The 24,945-nt window shown below is 39.6% G+C and overlaps 1 protein-coding gene across 2 annotated transcripts in view; it reads left to right on the forward strand.

Annotated features, from left to right (window-relative positions):
• entrep2 (endosomal transmembrane epsin interactor 2) overlaps positions 1 to 23,327 on the forward strand; it is a 115,098-nt gene extending 91,771 nt beyond the window's left edge. The window contains exons 4-12 of one of the 2 annotated variants that reach the window (XM_085355242.1): positions 483 to 647; positions 12,799 to 12,906; positions 14,976 to 15,136; positions 18,650 to 18,785; positions 20,657 to 20,735; positions 20,822 to 21,604; positions 21,806 to 21,877; positions 22,230 to 22,552; positions 23,124 to 23,327. In XM_085355242.1, the coding sequence (XP_085211368.1) occupies positions 483 to 647; positions 12,799 to 12,906; positions 14,976 to 15,136; positions 18,650 to 18,785; positions 20,657 to 20,735; positions 20,822 to 21,604; positions 21,806 to 21,877; positions 22,230 to 22,552; positions 23,124 to 23,327 (2,031 nt within the window). The remainder of the gene's footprint in view (positions 1 to 482; positions 648 to 12,798; positions 12,907 to 14,975; positions 15,137 to 18,649; positions 18,786 to 20,656; positions 20,736 to 20,821; positions 21,605 to 21,805; positions 21,878 to 22,229; positions 22,553 to 23,123) is intronic. The other variant, XM_085355250.1, reaches the window with a different exon arrangement.
• The last annotated feature ends 1,618 nt before the right edge of the window (positions 23,328 to 24,945 follow it).

Consider the following 24,945-nt stretch of genomic DNA (forward strand, 5'->3'; position numbering starts at 1 on the left):
GTGGGAGCAGCCGACTACACCAACTTCACCGCTTTATGTGGTTCCCCAGAGACCCTCCCACAGTCGTGACTGAAATATTAATGTTCTTCATCTCCTTTCCCCAATGTAATTAACCCATACTTGTTGGGTTCATGTCCTGCTTTCTCTCAATCTGGGACACATAGCAGAGGTATGCTCTACCGCTGTCCTTTACTGGGAAGCTCATCATATCTCACAGTCCTTTGTCTCTTTATGCATGTGCAGGTGCCTTTCTCAATCACAGCGAAATACGTTTTGTGAACTTTGTCATCAAAGTTTTTGATTACACGCCCTGTAACTGAGAATATGTTTTATGTCAGGGGTAAATATGTCGCTCGTCACTCATCTTCAGAAAAAAGTGACATCAGAAAACCAAGCTCAGGCCTGATTTGTGCGTGTATGTGTGTGTGTGACGTGTGTGTGTGTGCCTGTGTGTTTCCGTGTATGTGGCATGCATGCATGAGTGCGGATGTGTGTTCTCTCCTTCACCCCCCCAGCTCAAGTTTGACAGCGATGGAGTGTGTGTATGCTGCGAGCTACAGAAGCAAAGTTCAAGCTGCAACAGCCTGGGAGAGACGCTGAAGCTAAATCCACTGAGGGACTGCAATACGATACGTATACGTCTCAAGGTGTGTCTGTTTGTATATTGTGACTGGTATATTTTTTTTAACATAAAAACATTCTGTATGACTGAACTACACTTTACATTTGTCTGGTAGTTGTTTGGCAAAAACCGTCATGGCCAGCTTTAACGACTCAGTGATGTCACATTTTTAGAGACATTTGGGAGGCCAGACTGAGACACAAATCCAAACAGCTGCCTTTTTTAAAAATGCCCATCATTTATTCATTTACTTGCCTTCTTGTGTTTTTGCAATCCAGAGCTGGAAATTGAGGTCTGATTGAACTGTGTCAGGGAGAACTCAGTTTGGATCCATAAACCACCTCCTGGTGCTTGTTTGTCACCTGCAAATGTTGTTTTTCATGATCTTTCCTCTCTATTTTTAGTCATGCTACGTCATGGCTCATGTGACGTCAGTATCATTCAGTGGAGAGCAACACTTTGATCCAGACTGAAAAACTGTTGGATGAAATTTTGGTAGCGTTTTATAATATGGTCTGCATCTAAGAGTGTTTTCCCAATTAAATTAAATGGAATTTCAATGTACTTAATTTGAAAATTTGAAATTACAATGTAATTACACGGTAAGGACAAAAGCCAGACTTGGCTCCATCAGTATAAAGTCACATAGGCCTGCAAATTGTTATGGTATTTATTTTTTTCTCTGAGCTGGAAAGGGAGAATAGTCCTTATATAATTAATATTGGTAAAAGAAAGGGACATTTGAATAATAGAACATCGCCATGCACATCAGGATAATGAAAATGTAAAACTTAAACTTACTTGCATTATAATATATGTCAGTTTTCATGTAAAATAACCAGAAGGTATGCGCCGCTCGAAATTACTTACAAAATACTTAAAATTATTTACAGAACAATTTGTGTCTGCTAAAATACCCGAGGTTATGCAATACATAAAAATTACAGTACTTAAATGTACTTACAATATAATTGTTTCGTTGTTTCCTTTATTTTTGTTTTATTCTTCCTTTAACTTCATTCTAGTGAACCTACCTTTAAGTATTTGTAGATAACTAGAATTAACATACCCTGATATTCTTTTAATTACATCGGAGTGAGACCCTTAGATGCAGGTCATGCATATAAACTGTTACCAAAGTTTTGTACAGATATTAATAGTTCCAAGATTGGGAATGTTGCAGTTTTCAGTGAAACATCTCAACAACTTAGGTTAAATTGCTGAGCTTAATATTTTTAGGATGAATCTTCTTTTGTGTCTTTGACCGATGTTTTTGTTTGTGATCGAACAAACCTACAGATATGGTTCCATAGTTAGAATTGTAGCTGGTCAACATGTTGGTTTTAGAGCTACATCCTCTGAGAGTCACCAGACTAACCTCAGGTTTCAGATTTCTTTTCTTACTGTAGCATTTGCCGTCAGGGAACAATACAAAACAAAGCTGGGTTTCTTTCTCAGATTAATTGAGCAGAAAGCAGCAAAAGCATTTGTCTTTCCCCAATAGGCAGACCTCTTAGTATGCAGCAAGTATCTACTCTGGGCTGGCTCTAGTTTGCAAGAGTATGACCTCGGTAGATTATCTTGACTCGCAGCATAAGAGGGAATGATATATAATCTGTCCTACTGCGCCGTTATTGCATAACGACAATCATATCCATTCATTTTATATCCTTGATTGATTATAAAACATTGATAACCAAATAAAAGACTTCTCAGGATGAAGCATGCTTATGAAAAGAGGAAAGATCAACTACATTTGTCACTGTAATCATAACTCTTTGGAAGAGATGGAGAATTGGTGCTATAAACCTTTATTAAGTGCCAAAGAAGTCAGATGTATTGAGTTATGTCTGTGAGGAAGCTGTCACACACAAGTCTCCGGCTATTTCAGATGGCTGTTAGACGACTGCTGACTCTAATGAACTCATATAGTGCCTCGATCACTAAACGACACAGTGTCCTGAATTATAAAAGCAGGTGGACTGAGTAAAATTGGTTTCTCATTCGCTTATTAGTTGTTGTTACTCAGCAGTAGCGCTTTTCTTAAAAAAAAACAAGAAAATTAAACCAGCCACCGTTGCTGCCAATGTCTGTCATTCGCTCTGTGCTGGCACATTAATTTCCACCCCATTTTTCTTTTCATTACTCTGCCCGGGGCTATAAATCATCAGTGAGGGGGAGTACTGAGGTAATTTGCGATTTCCTGTAAAGGGGCGGATGTGTAACCTTATTCACTAACCTGATTGACCTGGGGCAAGGTATCTTTCAGAGGTTAAATATCTGCTGAGCAGCCATGCTACACCCTTTACGTGTTGGCGGCGTTATTAATTTTCTTTGCCGGGCAGGATTTATGGTGGCATCGTGAATGTTGTAGTCACAAGGGAAATCAAAGAAATGCATCTTCTCACATCTGTGTGGCAGATGCACTACCAAATTCGAAGTCACACAAAGCCATCGTAAATATTTCTTGATTCTTGCGCTGAGAAAAATCACTCAGTGCTGCAGTGCATGCAGTGGTTAGACACAGGTTTGTTTCCCTGTGCAGCTGTGCGCTACTGTAATCTCAGCTTTGTCTCAGGGTAGAGTCTTTACTATCAAAGCTGCACAGCAGGATACGTAGATGATCAACAGAGAACATCTGACAGTCAGCCAGCTCACAAAGAGTGTATCTATTACATGATGGTACTGAGTTGCACCTCTGCGCTCCCTGCAGGGGTACACAGTGGATTAATCTTTTTTAGAAAACAATGATGCTTTTAGCTAAGTGTTGCCAGCAATTTTTTTTGTGAGTGTTGCATTCAGCAGTGTTATCAAAAAATCAACAGAGTGATTTTGTATTTATTGTATTTGCTGCTTATTTTCTCTGTCTGCCTTGGCACCTTCCACATGTAAAACTCAGAAGGATAACATCTGCCAACAGCAAGGCAAGGCCATATTCCCAGACATATTCTCTATTTGTATTCTTGGTAAATAATGGTTTTAGACTCACAGTGAAAGACTTGTCTTGCTGGTATCTTTTGTTACCCTCTGTGCAAGGTTCTTTAGAGCACAAAGAACAGACATCTTTGCTTTGCTTTGCCTGTATGGACAGCATAATAAAATATCTGTAAAGTGCACCATCTTCCTGGTGTTTGGAGTTAGGGATAGGTACTGTATTCCCTTTCATACTGATGCCAAATGTGAGTTTGTGTACCATCAGTATGCCCTTGAATGATAGGGGGATGAGTTTTAAACTTGTGAGCGTGTGTCATCTTCATACAGGTTTCAGCCAGGAATCCATAAAAAATGATTTTCTTCTTTTGCAGTAACTCACACAATGGTAAAAACCAAAGTTTAGGAGTTCCTTATTGACTTATATGAGGCATATATTGTGATTTAAATATCACTGCAAACTTTCAGAAAATCCAATACAATGTGCAGTCATAGTTGGATCCAAAGCAAATTGTTTTTCTGTCACACAAAGACTGAATAGCACTGCAGGGTTTCCCAGTTTTTGCTGTTCTGCCTTTTTCATTCACATTTTTATCAGAATCAGAATCAGAATACTTTATTGATCCCTGGGGGAAATTATTTTTTGTTACAGTGCTTATGAGTGCAAACCCACTTTTTTGTATTCACCTTGCACCATCATCTAAAATTTCAGTTAATGGCTTCTCTGCAAACTCCACTTCAGAGCTTTATCGGCTGCCACATCAATCATTGACTTTCTAATTCAATTGGCATTCGTGTTAGAGTTGTCGCTGCAAAAGGGTTTCTAATCCAACCTGACTACCTGCTTCTCACTGAAAATACTCATGAAACTGCACGTGTATTCTGCTGAAGTGAGCCCTGACGACAAGCTGCTCGCCAGCTTTCGACATATTGTTTTTGCTCTGGAACTCATCCAGTAATGGGAAGGCATCATTGCCCTAGTGAACTACAACAACCGTTTTCTGATCCATCCATCAGTTTTAAAAGATAGGGTCTGAAGTCCTGCATTCAGGTCATGAAATCTGGATAAAAAGGAGTCAGGCTATGTCTTTAGACTAGCTACACTGATGCAATAATAATGTTTATCTCAGGAGTCCCAGTTAAGAAGCACTGATCCAGGGAAAAAAAAGAAACTGGGAGCAATGACAAAGGTTACATCTTCGGGTCATGAATAAAACTCTTCTTTTCTAAATATTTAACACTTTATGGGGCCAGAACATCGGCTGCTTTCAGTCACTGGAGTTTAAACTGCTGTAGCTCTTCCTAAAGGAGGTCCAGGATTTTCTTTCAGATCCCATGAAGAGCTTTTGTAGCCTGCCAAAAAGAGGTCAGAAAGATTTTTTAACAGAAACTCAGAGCCGGTTGAATAAAAGCCAGGTGCACCTTTGAAACGGATGTATTTTGGTCAGCCACAGGGAGCAGCTAATTGAGGTGTATGTTTAGTTTGTGTCTGGACAAGATCTTCACGGTTCGAGGGATAACAATTGAGGATCAGTGATGTGAAAAACCAATTAAGCCCTCTGCCACAGAAAGTTTGTGGCCAGATTAGGCAGTAGGACTGTATTTGTTCTATTATTACAATTATAATAATTATTATTGTAAGAGATTGAATGTGCACAGGGGAAAAAAATGTTCTGATATCCTAGCTGAGCCTAGCTGTAGGGGCTTCAGAAATAAAGGACATTGGTCTTCTGATGTGCAATTTTTTATCTGATCCTCCCCCAAATATTTTTAGACATATTGCCTAGATAGAAAAAACAATGCAATTCAGTGTGCGAAATATTTGCCTTCACTTATCATTTCAGTAAGAGAAAATCCAAAAATCTACCCAGTAGAAGGGTTAGCACTATTGTGAAGTGTAAATGGGATAAAATATGCAAAAACAGTGGTATGTGAGCCATATTGTAAAAAACGGATGTTCTTCACTCTGTTAATAATGAAAGTAGTGTAGTTCTCAATGCACTCACAGAGCAATAATAGTCTTCTTTCACCAGTTCTGTTCTAATGGTCGGCTTGTGGTGATTATTCATGCTTAAAATGTCAGACAGGCTTGTGCTCCATCCAGACTTCCCTCCAACACAAAACATGTTTCAAAACTGTTATTTTCCAAGGGAAACATGTATTAGCTGCATTTTATAGTTGGCACTGCACAACCTAATTTTGGTTCCAACTGGCATCATTTCTGCTTTAAACTTCCAGCTCACACAGGCTTGATCTTTGGCAACTAGATGCTGGCTATTGAGTGTGTTTGAAAAACAGTGGCAGGGCTGGTAATTCTGAACACTGAAGATGCTAAAATGATTTATTTTATGACACAAACTTTAAAAGGAGTAGGCAAGTGACTATTGGTCTGTTCGAGTTGTCATCTTTTGTCATGCGCCATGGGTTGTTGAGCTGGGGTTGTGAGTTTTTTGGATGTTTTGAGTTTTCTGTAAGTTCTTGATTTGCTTCTTTGGATTTCGAGATGTAGTGTATGTTCTAGCTTTATATCTAGTTCTTTCAGTATAATATTTCTTTTGTTTCCTTTGCAACATTTAGTTATCATCTGTTGTGATCCCCTTCTGTCTCCCTAGTCATGCTCCCATGTGCATGTGCTCTATCTCTATTCCCTATACTGATGCCCTGTCAGTGTTAACACATTTTTATTCGCAAAGCAGTAACAAACTGTATAGCTGTTAAACTCGCCACACTTCCTCTAAACCTCCTTCAGTGTGGATGTTCTTATCATTTTGATCAAGGTTGTGGTTGGTCAAAACATATGTTTTTTCCTAATATATGATCTAGATGCATCAAATGTCCATCATATGAAGCAATCCAATCAACAATCTACAACATCAATGTTTTCCAAAGGAAGTTGCTGTCTTGCTTGTATTGGTGATCATCGGGCACATTTTACTGATGTACCATTGATAACAGGCCACTGAAGTGCATGCGCTAATCTATTCCAATATCAAGTCTCAGTGTGCATTTCATTTTGAAAACTTTTAAACAGGTTTCACAAGTGATTTAAAGCTATTGTACTTGGAAAAATGCAGATAGAGTCTATTTTAAATAACTTGGTATCGAGTTGCAATAAGGACAAATGGCTTAAATCGTCATATTTTTGTAGTTTTAAGGTTCATTATTATTATTATTATTATTATTATTATTATTGTTGTTTCTAGCAGTGAGGAATTCAAGCCGTGCAAAATTGTATCGTCCCATTGGCAGATTTGTATTTATTTATTTACTTTTTAAAGTCTAAGATCAATTTGATTGTATAAAAGATTATTTGGCTTATATCCATTAGGACATTTTTATTTTTTTTTGCATTGCATGACTTGATAAACCTCAGCAGGTGAGGCGGCCGTCCTCTCTGTGGGCCTAACACCAGTTGAGGTTTCTAATGTCACTGATAATTATGCGCCTCGTGAATCCAGTGAATAATCTGTGAGACAGGCTGCACTGAAAAAAATATGTTGTTGGATTTACTTAATTCAATGGTGGACATTTGTTGCACACAGATGTTTTGCTTTGGCAGCAACTTAAACAATTGAGTTAAATTAACACAATTTATTCATGTTCAATAAACTTGTGCAATTTGTGTTGATAAAATGTGACTTAAACATGTTTTGATGAAGTAATTTGAGCTCTTGGAATATTTTAATCCTTCACAATTTTTTCACTTTATCCCAACACCATTCAATAACTTTTAACCAATACTACTTGGTCACTTAAATACTACATGTTATCTTCAAATTACATTTTGCTATTATATTCTAGTATCAAATACACAATTTTCAAATGGAGGCCTTATAACAGATTGTATTGTTCTCTTCCAAGATGGTTGCTGGCATCCACCAGTAACCTTTCAAAACAAAATGTCTAATTTCACTGCATTGACAGTAGGTAAAGAATTAAACTGACATTACTCCTCCACTGAATCTATATAAATCAACAGTTAAATAATGTCAGTTCTTCCGTGTTCTCTGGAATCAATCACAGCAAAGAAATTAGACTGTTTCTTTTGAAAAATGTTGGGAAAGAACAAATCAAAACATTCTATTTAAGGCCTCTGACGTCAAGATTCAGTTAAACAACAATTATAACTAAACAATTTGAGGAAATGTTAGTTTCCATTAACATTAAATTAGGTTACTGAATTGGCAAACACCTTCCTATTAACACTACCCATTTTACCCCAATAACTAAAGAAATTAGCACTTGCAGGTCAAAAACTTTATTCAAGAGACGCAAAAATAACATTGATACAGTGACTGTCAAAAATTACAGCACTGATCATACTGTGACATCTTGGTTCAAAACAGCACACTTAGAAATATTCAACGTTCTTTACTTCAACTGAATGAAACTGAAAATACCATTTCACACGACCCATATGGGATATTTAGACTGTATAACTGTTCACGCTACATCTCTTCACTAGTAAAAGAAAGAAAAAAATACAAAGAGAAATTTAAAAATGCTGCCAAACAGACAAACAGAGAACTTGTACAGAGCAAAAGGAAAAACAAACAACAACAACAAAAACAGCTTGTCCTCATGGCAGTTGCAGAGTATATAAAAATGAACCCTGCGATCTGCTCCTGGAATTGAGCTTCAAAAATGCAGCAGAACAAGTGTGAGATTTAAATGTCTTCTCACCTAGAGCTGATCACCTCACATGCATAACAGTGAGCTTCGTTGCAGGAGCAGTTTTGTCTTAGTTGTGAGCTTTTCTTGAGAGCTGAGTTGCATCCAACTCCATTACCACCCTTTGAATCACCTCAAAAGTGTAGCAGAGTTGTGATGGGTAACTCATGTTGAAGGAATAAAAAAGGTCCAAACAGCATGGCTACTGCAAAGGTCACGTTATCCAGATCTTGAAGAACTACTACACCCTCGATGATGATGCCAACATCAGAAAAGTCATTGCCTGGCGCATCTCTGGAGACAGATGTTCATTGTGGTTTTCTCAATCTGTGCAGTGCCCTCAGTCAAGTCCTGGTTAAACACAAAACATTTTTTTAAGATTCCCTTTTAAACTCATCTCTTTTGAATCTACCAGTTCTAATGTTAGAGTAATTTAAACCAATGCAAGCAACATAGTAAATAGCTATAGCCAAAGAGTGGCCTGCCATGCTGCCATTCATGGTCTAACAGAGTTTGAAAAACATAATAATTTCAAATGCTTTACATTAGTTTTTGTTAGAAAGACACCGGCCCATCAGAAATCCAGGTTATGTCACTCAGAAGATGTTAGAATTTAGACTTTCAGCCCCACAATTTGGTTAGCTGTTGGTCTTTTTTTTTTTTTTCAAACAAAAGCTAATGTAAATATTGGTGGGATTTTTCTTTGTTCACTAGAATGACAAATTTAAAGTTTTTTCACACTGATGTGACCCCTAATACAGGGGTAGGGGTGGGGCCTCAAGGGCCGGCGGCCGAGTTCACTACCAGGCCTCATGTGAACTTCAAATTATTAAAGAGGACTACTGGTCCTAACCAGTCCAATGAGGATCAAGTGGATAACTAAATGCATTTTTAAATGTTGCAAAGCCACAATCTACTCATAAAACACTCACCATGAACTCCTGCACCAAGATGTTGCAATTGTCTTTCACACAGATGCGGAGCACTTTGATGAGACTCCCTTTGAGCATTAATGTCATCCTAAAGTATTATAACAAAGAAAACAGAGATTTGTGAACTTTTCAGTAGCACAGAAGAAAATGATCCCAGACAAAAACTTGACTTTTTAAACCAGTCAACATGCAACACCAGCATCTACAAAGCAATATCAAAAGTTCCTGTTTGACATCAACTTTATGGATATATAGTTTCCAGAACATATATTTTTAAAAAAAGATCATTTTTTCTCAGTGGGCCAGTAAATGCATGACAAAAAAGAATGGCATCCTTTCAGTGGAATCAGTACTCACAGGTAATAGTTGACTGTTTCAATGGATGCAGCATAAAAATCTTTTACTGACCTAATGCAATACATATACACTTTGTAGTTAAAGAATTTTAAAGTTCTTACTGTCATCATGGCAGCTACATCCTTTAGCTTTGTGCACTGTTCCCCCGATCACTTTGCAAACACTTTCAGCAGACTGTCAGAGAGAAACTCAGCTCCGTCAGAAACCTTGACTGTATGCATGGTTGGGATGCACTGGAATGCTGCATTTTATCTGAAATAACATTTTGAAATTTTGAAATAACAGCAGGCACTGTGCTTGGTTAATCAGTAATGTTTTGTTGAATAAAAACTGTGTTTCCAGATCTTATGGGATTAAAAAAATCCAAAGATGTTTGTTTCTGATTTGCAACCCAAGAACCCACAAGTTACAACCTCATTTCAGTTCAAGTGTGCATTAATGTGAGTCCAGTAATCACCTTTCTGACAATACATACAGGTATAAGTTAAACCTATGGCAGATTTTGGATTTCTCAGTTGTTTTAATAGGGTGGTCTATTTGTGTATGCATGCACCTAATAATTATACAAAACCTATTATAATTAAGTTACAGAAACCTTAAGCGAAAATAGAATATACTTTCTTACCATAACACCTTGAACCCACAATCCATCAGCTGACTCCTGGTGAAATGCAGAATAGATGTGGTCTCTCAATGTGCAGCAAAAAAAACAAAACAAAAAGAAAAGGACAGCAGGTGAGGGCAGGAGGGGTAGGGATGTAAGCTAGCATAATGCCGCTAATGATATTAGCTAAAGCTGTTCAATGTCCAAAATCTCACTAACACCACGGTGCAGTAAATACACAATGTAACTGAAGAGTCAGTTGGCAAATCTATTCACACAGAAAACCAAATTATGTTATGAGTGCCTCATAATTAGGTTTAATGTGATATTACGGCTCTTGTGCCAAAGACAAATTCAAATGAAAAAGCGCCAATTCTTTGACAACAGATAAAACAGCAAATAAGCTAATGGCTCTTTTTTAGCATGTTACATGGCGACACTCTAGACGTTTAACTACATTTGGCTGAAATATGGTAAATATTAATTCAAAAAATCAAGACATACCAAAAACGTAGAGTTGGCTACTCGACTTGACTGAGATGGATGCCTTTTTTGAACCACGATCCAAAGCCCGCGAGATGAAATCACGCGTGGTTTCACGAGATTTAACGTTGCTATCTTATTGACTTACTTCACCTGAACATGATATGAACAATTTAATACACCCTTTCTGCATATCATGTAGTTTTTACACTATATAGTTACATTTATCTTTAAAACATGAGGTAATTGTGTTAAATACATGCAAGATGCTTACATAAATCCAAGAGATGGCCAGTCCCTTTTTTTCAGTGTGGAAAACCACTTTGTATGGTAACTGGGGAGCTTCCTGTGTCCACAGAAAGTCCACAGCGAGTTTTAGCTCCCATCTCATCTCTTCTTGTCTTTAAGGAGTTCATATATTTTAGTTGAACACATTTGTTGAATGCACCTGTTAGTTGTGCCGGCAGCAGGGCAGTTTAGTATCGTTGTGATCGTGTGTCTGTGCACCTGCATTTGTCCACAGGGGTTGACTTGGAAAACACAACTCCAGTTGTTTTTCTCTGTGAATAAAGTTGAAATGTGAAGATTAAAGCTGCTGTTTCATGTCAAACAACTGCCACAGCTGCTGTTCCCTGCATAAAATTCCTTATGTAGATGAGTTGGTGAAGTCGTACTTAAGAATCGGTTTTAGCAACAAGGAAATGAATTCTCTTTTAGCACACAACATGGTGAGAAGTGTAAAGATGTTAAAGAGATGGTGCAAAAAGAGACAAACAAACAAACTTGGAAGAGTTGGTTGGATTTATGCAAAATGATGTAGCTGGCAATGGACAGATACAAGGATACTGAGGGTTACATCCTCTTGCAGTGAACAGGAGGTATGTCGTATCACAAGCAGAAAATGAAAGCTGATCAAGTTGTTTCACTAACTCATCTACGCAAGGTATTTTGTACACGGTGGCTGTTTAAAACTTTAATCACCACTTTTAGATTTTTTTCTCAAAATTTTGACTTTATCCTAAAAATAATAAACAATCATAATAACAATAATGACCAAAAAAACCCTTCAATTCTTTTTATTTAACTTAATCTGCCCCTAATACTACCACACACCCACCCGTCTCTGCTTCCCCTTCCTCCTTTCCTTTTAACTGTCTTTTTTTTCATAATAGTAATCCCGGGAAGTGAATCCGTCTATCAGATTAACCCTTTGGACTTTTCTTTAAAGGATTCTATTCAAGCACATGAGTGGACAGATCATGCTTCAGACTTCTTTTGTTCACATATGAAAAAGTGTGTTTAGTTTATCTTATTTTGAATGAACATTACAAAGTGCTGTCATCCTTTGTCCTTTCAGTGCATTGTGTGTGCCAGACAGTTGCTATTCCCTGAGCTAATTCTTAAACAGATGTTGTTCCCATGCCTTCTGGAAATTAATTCATGCAGCACCCGTATTACAGCTTTATTTGTAAAGACATACCAAAAGCTGATATTACTGGAAAAACTGAGCCACTTAAATATGGGAAATATGATCGTAATAGCCAATACGGATGATTTTCTTCCACATTTGTCTAAAAGAATAGCACAAACAGCAGCATAATGGGACTGCAGTCATATGAACTATTTTCTCTGATTCAAGATGCTGGTCTAGTATTTCACCAGCATGCACTTTATTTTGCTGACAGACTCAATACTGGTTTGTACCCTTGCTGTTCACTGCATTGGCAGAGTGTGTGTGTGTGTGTGTGTGTGTGTGTGTGTGTCTACTGTAAGTTCATGCTTTACCCTGGATTTTAATGATCTTTAGAGTGTGTTTGCAACAATCCACAAAAATGCACGGGCGTTCTGTTTCTCTCTAAAGGTACTTAACCTTTTAAAAGTATTTCAAATGCATTAACACTCTAGTTTATTAGTGTTTGTATAGTTGTCTTACAGAACCAGGCTTCTCTTTCTGCAGTGCCACCCTGCTATGTGCCTAAACTTATCCTATCATAGCTTCTTTACCTTTAGACCTCCTTTTGTTCTTATATTCTCAACCTTTACTGTTCATAATACCAGCTATCTTTCTTTCCCATTTCCTCCTCCTCACTTTACCTCCTACATGACTCTAATTCCTCTTATTTGTCACTCATATCCTTTTTGCTCTTATGTTTCTTGTTACTCTAACATCCTCCTCTTCTGCTCTCTCTTTCCTTTAGGAGCTGCTTTTCAGTGTATGTGCCCTTAACGTCATCTCCACCATTGTGTGTGCTCTAGCCACTGCAATGTGCTGTATGCAGATGGTCTCGACTGATGTGCTGCAGATGGTGAGTGTGATCGAAGTGCAGACGGCAACGGTAGCTGAATTAACTCTCTCTTCAGTGACCACCCTGCAGTTAAAAACATGCATTTTTTTCATGCTTTCATCAGGGCATGCGGCACATTGCTGCAGATTTGATCTGTTTAAGGATGGTAGGGACTGTTTTAATCAGAACTAACATGGTCAAAATCATCTGATTTGCACACCAAAAGCAGTTATTTCATTCCTTTAAACACATCAACTTTTTTTATATAGTGCTAAATCAGTACAGGAGGCACCTCAAAGGCGATTTATGGTGTAAGGTAAAGACCCTACCGAAAGATTAAAGGAGTCTCAATATTAAAACTGGTGCTTTCACCTGTATGTGACATTTTACCGTGAACTTTGCAAGGTTTCAAGAAATTAGAAGTGTTATTGCAAAAAAATATGATCATAAAAATTGACTTTATGCAAACATGATATTATTTATGGCAGCACGGTGGCACGGTGGTTAGCACTGTTGCCGCACAGCAAGAAGGTCCTGAGTTCAATTCCAACACCAGGCCGGGGTCTTTCTGTGTGGAGTTTGCATGTTCTCCCCGTGTTTGCGTGGGTTCCCTCCGGGTACTCCGGCTTCCTCCCACCGTCCAAAGACATGCAGCTTGTGGGGATAGGTTAATTAGATAATCCAAATTGTCACTAGGTGTGAATGTGCGAATGAATGTGAGTGCGAATGGTTGTCTGTCCCTGTGTGTTGGCCCTGCGACAGACTGGCGACCTGTCCAGGGTGTACCCTGCCTCTCGCCCTATGACAGCTGGGATAGGCTCCAGCGCCCCCCGCGACCCTGAAAAGGATAAGCGGAAGCGAATGGATGGATGGATATTATTTTACTTTGTTTTTTTAATCTATTTTATAAAATGTAACAAATAGCGAGACAAAGACACAAAATGTATTGATGAGTACCAATTAGCTCTCGTATTTATTCTGATTAAACAAGGGAAATTAATAACAAAGGACATGAATACATTTATTATAGGCTGTTTGAATTATACAGCACTTAAGAATGTAAATGGAGGAGGAAAATCATTCACAGTTTGAATTAATGCCTTAAATCAGAGCACACCCTGCTTCAGTGCTCAGCATAATATGTCTGATGAGCAGACATAGATCTTCCTCAGACTTCTTTGTATGGAGAAGTGTAGATATAAATGCATTTTGGTGCTAATGCCTTTTGTTGCTACAGTCTAATAACAAATCAATCATGAATCAGTCAGGAGAATTTTAACCTTATTGTTGGTTCAGCTGAATATAAGACATCATACATGCCGTGCAGGAGTTAGATAACTATATGACAGTAGGAAATTATACTGTTTGATAAGAGCAAACACTAAAGCAGGAAAGCCTCTGTAAATTAAAGCGGCTGCTGAACATCATGACTTCTAAGTATTGATTCACAGAGAAGCAAAGGACAAAAAAAGCACTGTCTTATCTCCACCAGTCGAGTTTCCAAGAATGGCCTCGTTTCCCATTTGCTACAAAGGGTGTCAACCTTTTGTTTAGCTCAGTAAATTTAGCCGAGTCAATAGCAGCGGCGGCAGCCTGGAGATTAGAAAAGCAGGTTGACTGTGACTGGAAAGTTGTCCCACTTAGAAAAGGCTGAGTAAAGAGCCTTCGAAAAGAAGCTGGCCCCATGCACGGCACTTGCATCAGTTAGACCGTGTTCAGAGATCTGAATACATGTTAGTGACATACTGTGTTGTAAGTCACCGCCACTGTTCAAGGATGGTTGTTCACAGTGGTCATAGATGGCTTCTTCGACCATCTGTCGTCTCTGTCCAAAATGTGAACACTGGAATCTATTCACATTTTGGACATAGATCAGTAGTCCTCTTAAGCGACAGCTCCTAGTAGGACTTAAATACCTGGGACTCTCCTCCATTTGGTCTTAGAACTGAAGAAGCTTCTCAGATGAGAGGTGAAACCTCTTCAAGGAACTTAAAGAAGTCCAGTTGCTTTTCTTTCCAAGCTTACTCTGACTGAGAACCTACAAAGACAACTTGATAATGCCTCTTTGTTTAAAATGTTGCTGCTTTCAGTTTATGCCACACAGAGCTCGAGCCCTGAACGCTGACTGTATGACCCCCCACGGAACAATCCTCCACCAAACACTGGACTTTGATGAGTTTATTCCTCCCATTCCCCCACCGCCATACTACCCCCCAGAGTACACCTGTACCCCCTCAATGGATGGACAGAGGTGAGAAGCAAAGCAGTTTTGATCATCATCCCATTTTTAACTATAGATACTTTCAAAGTTCACATATTAAAAATGCAGTCTACAGTATTCACAACAGCTTACGTTTTCTTTGTAATTCATAATAAATACTACGTTATTAACCAAAAACTCAATGGTACTTAATCTGGGTTCATTTTTCTATGACACTTGACACTTAATGATCTAAAGCCACCACTTTACATCTTTGTGCAACTGTCAAAGAGTTACATAAAAATTGCAGTGTAATCCAAAAAAGCATAACTCGTTACATTAAGTGGAACACAAACTACAAGTTAATGGCACTCATTTTAGGCTACAGACAAATGAAGAATATAGCTGTAAATATTATTTATTTTGAAGCATTGGGCATCCTCCCAGAGGGCAGCAATTCAAATTGGGTATCAAGTAGCTGTATGTTCTCTTTAAAAAGACATTAGGGATTATTTCTGAGGTTTTATTTATATTATATAATCTATTCAATGAAAAGAATTGCTTACGGTCATTATTTTGCAGTCTAGTCCTTATGCCTAACCATTTGCAGAGGAATATTTTGTTTGTTTAGCCATTTAAAACTGACATATGAATCATTCAAGCATAAAAAGGCACCTAACTCAAGGGATGAACCAGTGTTGTGTCTGCACAAAACAGACAACTTAGCAAAGAACCAATTTTAATTTGTATCTTTAGGCATTTTATGCTAGCAGTCTGTTGCAAAAACACAGAATTTGTTCCCAATTCTTTCGATAGGAAACCTAGTATAACACAGTTTGACAGCAATCAAATACTAGTTTTGCACAAACGGCTTCACAGAGAGCTATTAGAGAGAAACTTTATTAATCTATTAGCTAAAAATCAACATATCTCAGCATGGTGTGGAGTGTATCCTTAAAAAATCTTTCTATAGCAGATGAACAGCATCTGAAAGTCATGTCCATAAGAAATGTCAAGAAGCCATTCTTAAGGAAGGGAAACGAGGAACAATCACTGAGCTGTACCAAATTACACAAAAAGTGGATTGAATACAGCAGGTCTTAAGTAGCGATGACTTCAAATGTATAATTTTTGGTTAAAATAAACATCAGTATTTATGGAGGAGGGCAGGAGAGAGATGCAGCAGTGAGTGTCTACAGCTATCTGTAAAACACAGCCAGTTGTATTGAGCAGTGTGTTGATGGAATTATGAACACAGCCCAGATCTCAACATTGTTGAAGTGTGGAATCTTCTTATGATCAAATGAAACAAAAGGCAGCCAAGATCCAAAAAAGAGCTTTGAATGTCCTTCAAGAAGCCCGGAGAACTATGCATGAACACAACCACAAGAGATTACTAGAAACCTTACTTAAGATAGTTCAGGCTGAGTTAAAGAACAAAGATGGCCATACCAAAAACTGACTTTGAAGCTCAGTGGAATTCCACAAACTTTGTCTTTGCTTCATACACCATATTTCACTTATGTTTTCACATTTTAATAAACCACGGCACTTATTTCCCATTTTCCTATAAAAATAAAAATAAATTAGATGTGGCTCAACATACATTTCTTCTAGCTTTCAGTTTTTCACAGTAGCACCAACACTCAAGAGTCATTATCTTAAATATTTTTTTAAAATCCTACACAGACTGTGCAGATCTGACTGTGAATCTAAGCGACACTGCACACCCATACATCATGGGAATTACAAGTTCATTGTAGTATAAATGCACACTTGAAACTAGAGAATAAGACCATAAACTCATCAGAAAAGTGTTCAGTGAGGCTGTAGATCAAGCGAGCTGAGGCAAATTTTTCCTGTACTCCTCTATAAAATCAAATGTTTTACAACCAAAGGATTTCCCCCTGCTGGTAAATAAAAAGAAAAACAGATTTGAGGCATTTCGACGTTGACTTTACATTTCAGGAAGGACCAGCTTTTATATACAGACTATGGGATTGTTCTGTATACTCTTGTGCCCCTTCATAAGCACCTATAATAACAAGTTTCACTTATTATTATAGGTGTGAGGTTTTTGGATGTGGAAAGGACACACATCAAAGCGATGCTGCTTAGTTTAGTAGACGCTAAAAGCATAATAACTAATGCATTTTCTTACTGGTATCTGTTTCTAGGTTAAAGACCATTTTCACATTAATATTTAACCTCTACTTCTGTAAATCTCACCAGGATTTCCTATGAGAAAGTAAATATACAGGTGCACGAAGCAGTGTTTGCATGGAAAAGGCAAACCCATCATATTAAGCAGCAACGGCAACATCTCTTCACACGTGTTATTATCAACCACATTGAGCTCAGAGCATTTCTCTCCATTACGAAGCTGTGACCGCGGTACTCAGCTGCAATGGAAGATCATTTGACCCCCTCCCTCACCACCATCTCCATTTTCTAAGCCTTTGCAGAGAGAGCGGTGCTGTTGTGGCCATTTGGCAGGAAGCCTCATCTGTTTGTCAGTTATCCCATAAATATATACAAGGCAACGGAAGCATTTATAGCATCCATGCTCAGGGCCAGGGATGTGTCATGACATCATTATGCATTGAATGACTGGTGGAAATACTCAGGTTGTATTTCATGCTCTGCCACTTTAGAGGAGAATGGGGTTGTAATTAAAAGATATGACAGCACGCATGGCTGCTCATTCTTAATTGGTACCATATGAAACATAGTGCTGCACGCCGAATAATACAGCGCCGATATATATTGTTAGGACTGGAGTGTAGGAGACAAGAGGATCGCTTTCATCCATTCTTTCTTAAGGCTTTTATAGACAATACCATATGTTTGACTTGGATATTCACGCTGGCGGTGACAGTTTCTTAAACACAACACTGTGCGACTGTCTCAGAGCACTCTCTCTTTGTATTCCAAGTATCCAAGAATAGTTTTGTTGTTTATTTAATCATTCCTCGGCACATGTTTTCTGGTTGTCTTCCATTCGTTTGTCCATTTCAAGATCTCATGAACACCTTCCGGGAATTTCAGTTACACTTTGCTGGTCAAAGCTCATTGCCATTTCTTCTTCTTCTTCTTTCGACCGCTCCCTTTAGGGGTTGCCACACCAGATCATCGGCCTCCATTTCACCCTGTTCCTACCATCCTCCTCTGTCACGCCAACGGTCTGCATGTCCTCTTTCGCTACATCCACTGCGATGTCCAAAAACACATTGTCTCAAGTATTCATACTCTAATTGTGACAACATTTCACAGGAGTTTTCATTAGAATAAAAGTTTTAAATGATGAGCTGTTATATATCCAAAAGGTCAGAGGTCATAGTCTCTGTGACATCCTCTATAACCTCTTTTCTGCCCAGAGCAGTGGGATATTGTGTGGACATATTTCACAGCTGGTCAGTGTTCACATGCATACTGTATATTACCCTAAGACAAAGGTTTTAACTGCAGCTTTATCAGTCAGTGGACAATTATATTTATTAGGCATTCTTTGTATTTTATTATTTGGGTTGTTTGATTGACTCTTTGCTTTTCTGTCCCTTACAGAGGCTTGCATCTGGACTTTCCCCATTCTCCCTTCAGTGCCATATATGGGGTTCCTATCAACAGCCCAGGCACCCTGTACCCAACTGACCTGCCCCCTCCATATGAGTCTGTGGTGGGTCAAACACCTGCCAGCCAGGTGAGGAAAAACAACACCACATAGGTGCATTTTTATCTGAGGTTCACCAGATTCTAATTATTAATGAATTTTCAGTTTCGTGTTTTCTTTTAGTTGTGCATTCAGTGATGTGAAATGACTTCTTTGTAAAATGTAGTATTTTAGGAAGAGTCAATGTGACAGGTGTAAACTTTTATGCATTCGCTCTCAAAGCCAAGTGGGTTTCAAGGTCAGTGGGAAGATTTTTAGATTAGATGTGTGTTTTTAAGGGTTACAGGCCTTAATAAAATGGTTAGGATTTAATTATGTGTCTACTGTTTTCCACTTCTAATTAATATTTGTTAGAAACATTTGAATGTCATGTCACGTGCAAAATTTAGAAGCCCAAAATCACAACAAATATAAGCTCAGTATCATCCAGCTGCCTCGACTGTCTGGGTGAAGTGATCAGAGCTTTTTTTTTTCTTTGCTGCGTCTCATTGTTCAGCGCTAAAAATAACTTTCTAATGTACGAGTAAATCCTTCTGTTATCTTCTCAACATCGTTTAATCACCCCTCACTTATTCTCTGTGCCATTACAGAGATTAAATCCGCAGTTCTCTTCATACCTATTTTTTTTGTCTTTCAAAGAGGAATCAAAAGAAAGGTCTGCTCGCCTGAAATAGATAAGCTGTCAAAAAGTGACTACAGCCATGCAGCAAATGATTTGATGTGTGAGAAATCATCAGAATCTGATGGTTTCAGCATTGAGATGCCATGAGATCTTCTGGGCTGAATGCCCAGAAGACAGTGGAGATTATTGTGGACTTCAGGAAGCACACAGCCCCACTCCCCCCCATCATCCTGACTGACACCCCCATCACCTCTGTGGACTCATTCCGCTTCCTGGGTACCACCATCACCCAGGACCTGAAGTGGGAGCCCACCATCACCTCCGTCATCAAGAAAGCCCAGCAGAGGATGTACTTCCTGAGGCAGCTGAAGAAATTCAACCTGCCAACACGGACGATGATGCAGTTCTACACTGCAATCATCGAGTCCATCCTCACCTCCTCCATCACCGTGTGGTACGCTGGAGCCACTATCAGGGACAAACAGAGACTGCAGCGTGTTGTGCGCTCTGCTGAGAAGGTGATTGGCTGCAGACTCCCATCTCTGCAGGACCTGTACACCTCCAGGACACTGCGGCGTGCAGCCCGGATCTCAGCTGACCCTTCTCACCCTGGACACAGTCTGTTTGACCTGCTCCCCTCAGGCAGGAGGCTCCGGTCCATTCGCACCAGAACCTCTCGCCACAAGAACAGTTTCTTCCCCTCTGCTGTTGGACACATGAACAATAACCACATGATTGTCCCCGCCACTAACACATGACCCTACGCTGTGTCACTGCATCATTTCATGTTTGGCACTGATCACCACCTGCACTCATGTATATATCTTTCAACGTAGCACTCATAATTCTTATTCTCATGTATATCTCATGCACATATCTTTCTTTCTACATAGCACTTTAATTCTTATTGTCTGCACTGAAGCACCGCAGCAATTTCCTAATGTTGTAAACCTCAACATCTGGCAATAAACCCATTCTGATTCTGATTCTGATTCTGATTCTGATGTATCATATAATGTACCTCAAAAAGGTCATTAGTGCTTCTAATTAAAGTTCCTATTCAGCTCAACATTATACTGTAATTTTCTGCACTGGTACCCCTGCTCTTTATAGTGACAAATTACTGGTAAGTGTGTTGTGGTCTTGCAGAGCCCTCTACAGACCAACCAGTGGTACTGAAGGTTAGGCGCCACGCAGCTGTTGTGTGATATAGCACATGTCAAATATCCATATTTATTGAGGACTCCTGTTATGTTTACTAATAATTTCGTCTTCTCAGGTTACCATCAGCATAGAGCAACAGGCCACTGAGTCCAGTCTGTGTGAGAGAAATACTACCGCAGGTCTCAGCACTCAGGGTAAAGACAGTTTGAATATTCACAGTGCTATTTGTTCCTAAATATCTTTTTCCACTGGTGATCGTGCTAATGATGCATTTTTGCAGCCTCAGTGGACAGTGCCTCTCTCATGGTGTCAGAGGTGGCTGACCAGGACCAGACTTGCTCCTCAGAGGACTTGTGCTCCCTGGAGGTCCAGGGCTCTGACTCCTCTCCCTATGGCACGCTCCACACTGCCCCCACTGATGGAAGCTGCACCAGCCTGGAACTTTGTACACGTGATGCCTCACGTTGCCGCCGTGGCTTGACTAACACTGATGCTCGCCCTAGTGATACTGGATACAGTGAGTCCTCACACACGCAGGAGTCGCTGGAGCGCTCACCTGACTGGTCCTCGGAAAACTTTAGCAATCTGGACCAAGAGGACTCAGCAGAGAACACACATCTATGTGATGAACTCAAGGCTTCAATGCACATATGCGACGAGCTGGCCTCAGCCAAGCATTTACCAGAGGAGCCACCTAAACCCACACCACACACCCTTATCAAAGCAAGAATGACAAGCCGGAAGCTCACACTACCGGTTACTATCCCCCCGCCACCTCAGCCTTGCTCCCCCACCTCTGTGGCTTCCTCTGGTGGAACTTCAGCTTTCAGCCCTTTGGCTGCTTCCCCTTCCCCTTCACCTCCTGCCAGGCCACGCGGCCCAAGGCTGTGTTTCAGTGTTTGGTCACCTTCCTCTGCATCACAACCCCCCTCTACCTCAGCCCAAAGTGGACACTCACCTTCAGAGAAGCCTCGGGTGCTCCGAGCAGCCAGGAGGTACCGCAAACTGGCACGCATTGTCCGTTCCACCAGTGACCCTATCTCGTGCTCCACTATGACAGAAAGTAAGTGCAGCAAATATGTTACCATTTTACACTGTAAATGGCCTGTAAATGGCCTGTACACTGCAGCTTAATTAGTCCATCTAAGAATCATCATCAATCTTTCACTTCCAGATTCTCCAACATCATTATTTGCTGCATTTTTCTGGGTTTTACATTTAAAATACATTATTTTTTCAGCTTGTTTTTATCCCCTGTCTACAGGAGAAAATTCTGGGTGCACCCCTGGAACTGATCCTGCTACTGAAGAGTTAGCTCATGCATCACCAGATCAGGGTAAGAGCGTATAAATGATGAATTCATGTGATAGTTAGGGAAACATCAGAAATTTGCACATCTGCTGCTATACAGCACTCTCTATTTTGTGAATCAATGTAACCTGGTTGGCTTACTATAATAAATTAAAATGCATTGTCAGAAAGAAGAAAATAGTGTTGTGTGTAAAGATGATTGCAGCTCATTTAAAACTGGCTTTGGCATTCTCTCAAATGCAATGCAGTCTTGTAAAAGCCATGTTTCTCAAGAAACTACAAGTGGCATTAGCTCTAATTTTAAGAACTGTGTGTGATTTAATGCGGGTTTATTTGGTTGTTTTTGTTTTATTTTTGCTGCTTTTTCCCCTCCTTAGAGCCAAGGGACAATTCAACAGAGGTAGTTGGAGGTAAACCCACACATATGTCTGCCAGGAAGCAGCAGAAAGAGGGCAAGAAAGTTGACATCCACCTTAAACCCAGATCGCTCCACACACACTCCTCCAACGAACGCCCACACTCCCTGGCTGACCTTAAGATGTACAAAGACACCAAAATACTAGTGGCTAAGTTCCTGGAGCACTCGAGCTGCAGTCTACCTCCTGAAGTCCAGCAAGTTGTCAACAACATCAAGTGTGTCATTAAATCAGATGAAAAACACATGGAGGAGGCCATCTTTAGTGCAAATGTCATAGATCAGGTAACCTGAATATTTTATGGATAAAAGCCTTTGATAGTTCAGTGCATTTTAGAAATCTGTATACCTTCTGGCTTTGGTCGTTAGTGGTGAAAAAAAATCATTAAACTGGACCAGCTTAGCAGTGTTTTACAAGCTTTTTACACCAAAACCAAACATACAGGGATGAAAATCAGGAAGACATTTTGGATTGGCTCAATCAGCATTTTTCTATTTTGAACACAATATTGTTATTATTATTGTTATTATTATTATTGTGGTGAAAACATTTCAAATATTTCAAAATAATAATAATAATAATAAAGAGCATGTGCATTAAATTTGGAAAAGAAATTCCTATTAATCAATTTTATTTTCAGTACTGCTATTTCAAAGGGTTTATCAGTTTGAATCATGTGTTAAAAATAGTCATTTGTTATTGGATAAGTACCTCTGCATAATTTGTAACTTAGAAACATCTGGAGACTTCAAAAAGATACATAACTGAATTTCATCTGTATTGAAGAGATATGAAATGTCTCAAAATGCCTCTGTTATGTGTCTGTCACTGACTCTTGGTGGTTTGTGCTCAAAGGTGATGACCCAGCACATCATAGGCAGTCCCAGAAAGCGTGGGCATGAGGATCTTCATCTCCAGAGCTGCGGCGCTTTGAGTTCATCACCGTCCCCTTCCATGCGCCGTCCAAAACATCTCCCACAAACATCCACTGCCTGCACCAATCCACTGCGTTCCCCCTCCTCTGAACAAAGCCTTGAGTGCAGAGAAACTATTCTCTGACCACTCTCCTAACAAGGACTTGGGTCTAAACTCTGAGGGCATTCCAGGATGCTGGTGTTGCAGACATGCTGCCCTGGGAATCTGATGTCTGTGAAGCGCTTAAGAACTCTTTGGGTGTCGTGAGATCGTTTCTTGAACAATGTGACTGCAGCACAAAGCTACTGAAATGCCTTCATACTGTATTCCCTAGTGCCCTGTGAGACTGTGCCAAGTCATCAGCAGAAATGGTAGCAAACTCAGAATGAGCCTACCTGTGTCTGTAGTGGCTTATTTCTCATCAGAAAAACAAAAGAATGTTTCTCCCTCAGGGGATCTTTTCTACTCAGTTTCATCTCTTAAAAAAGACACAAATACGCAGCTGGTAAGTTTGGATCCGTGACTGAAAGACAAAGGAGATTGTGTAATCAGTATTCCTCTTGTCCTCATAAGAAACAGAGAAAATACATGTTTGTATTAAACTGTGAACTGAATTGACAGGACATTGTTTGCAGACTTTGTGGATTTGTTACTGATAGGGTGGTGACTATTTTGTGGTTCAAGAACATCACAGATGTGGATTATTTAACTTACCTCATTGTGTTACAATTCTTATCCGTGTTACAATAAAATATGCGTTTGTATTTTGTTGTTTGTGGGGTTTTTTTCTGTCTTACTAGATTATTTATATTTGTCTTCAGGTATTCACATTTTGGCTTTGAAAAGGAGTGGCTAAAGTAATGAAAACGCCAGGTCATGCCAGGTAATGCAATTACCTGGCATGAATTGCAGTTTGGTGAAGCTGTTCCAGTTAGTGTTGTTTCATAACCAGTAATTGTCTGTGAAGGTTCTCAGTCATCCAGGTCATCGTAGTCAAAGGAGCTTGCAAAGAAAAGCGTCTGGACTTCTTTAAGTTACTTGAAGACGTTTCACCTCTCATCCGAGAAGCTTCTTCAGTTCTGAGGTCAAATGGTGGAGAGTCCCAGATATAAACCTAGTGGGAGTAACCCCCCACAGAGGGACAAAAGGACCCCCTGATGATCTTCTAATCGCCTGAGCCAAGGTGTGAAACTGGGTGTGGGTCCCAATCAGCCAGAGTTTCGGGTGCATTCATTGTGAAACCTGGCCCCACCTTATCATGCAAATTCCTGAGATCAGATGGCCCAGGATGTGAGTGGGCGTTAAGGAGTAATTCATTTTCCTTGAATGACTATTATTTTTGTTTTTTTTTAACACCTGGAAAAATAACCAAAAGTACTTCCAGCAACTAGACCAAAGTTAGACAGTTTTTGTGACTGATATATACCAACTTTCTCATTACTTAGCTGTAATTTAGCAGCATTGATGTCATGGTCCTGGGCCATGTGGGCCCAGTATTCTTAGTTCCTTGTATTTTTGTATTTCGTTCCTTATTTAGGCCATGTTTTCTGAGTTGCCCTGTTGTGTTGTTCCCTAAGTGTTTTCCCTTCATGGTTTTTACCCCCTGTGTGCCCCTCTGTGTATCTGTGAGCCCTCGTCTCTCCTTATGTTTTATTCCATGTTTCCCCTGCCCATTATGTCTAAGTTCTCCCCGTGCTCTCTCTCCCCCCTGTGTGCCCTCTATGTATTTATGAGCCCTCGTCTCCCTTTGTGGTTGTTTCAT

The sequence above is a fragment of the Diplotaxodon limnothrissa genome, linkage group LG1 (assembly GCF_057381915.1).
Source record: "Diplotaxodon limnothrissa isolate DT_005_m linkage group LG1, D_limnothrissa_male_GT1.1, whole genome shotgun sequence".
NCBI lineage: Eukaryota > Metazoa > Chordata > Actinopteri > Cichliformes > Cichlidae > Diplotaxodon > Diplotaxodon limnothrissa.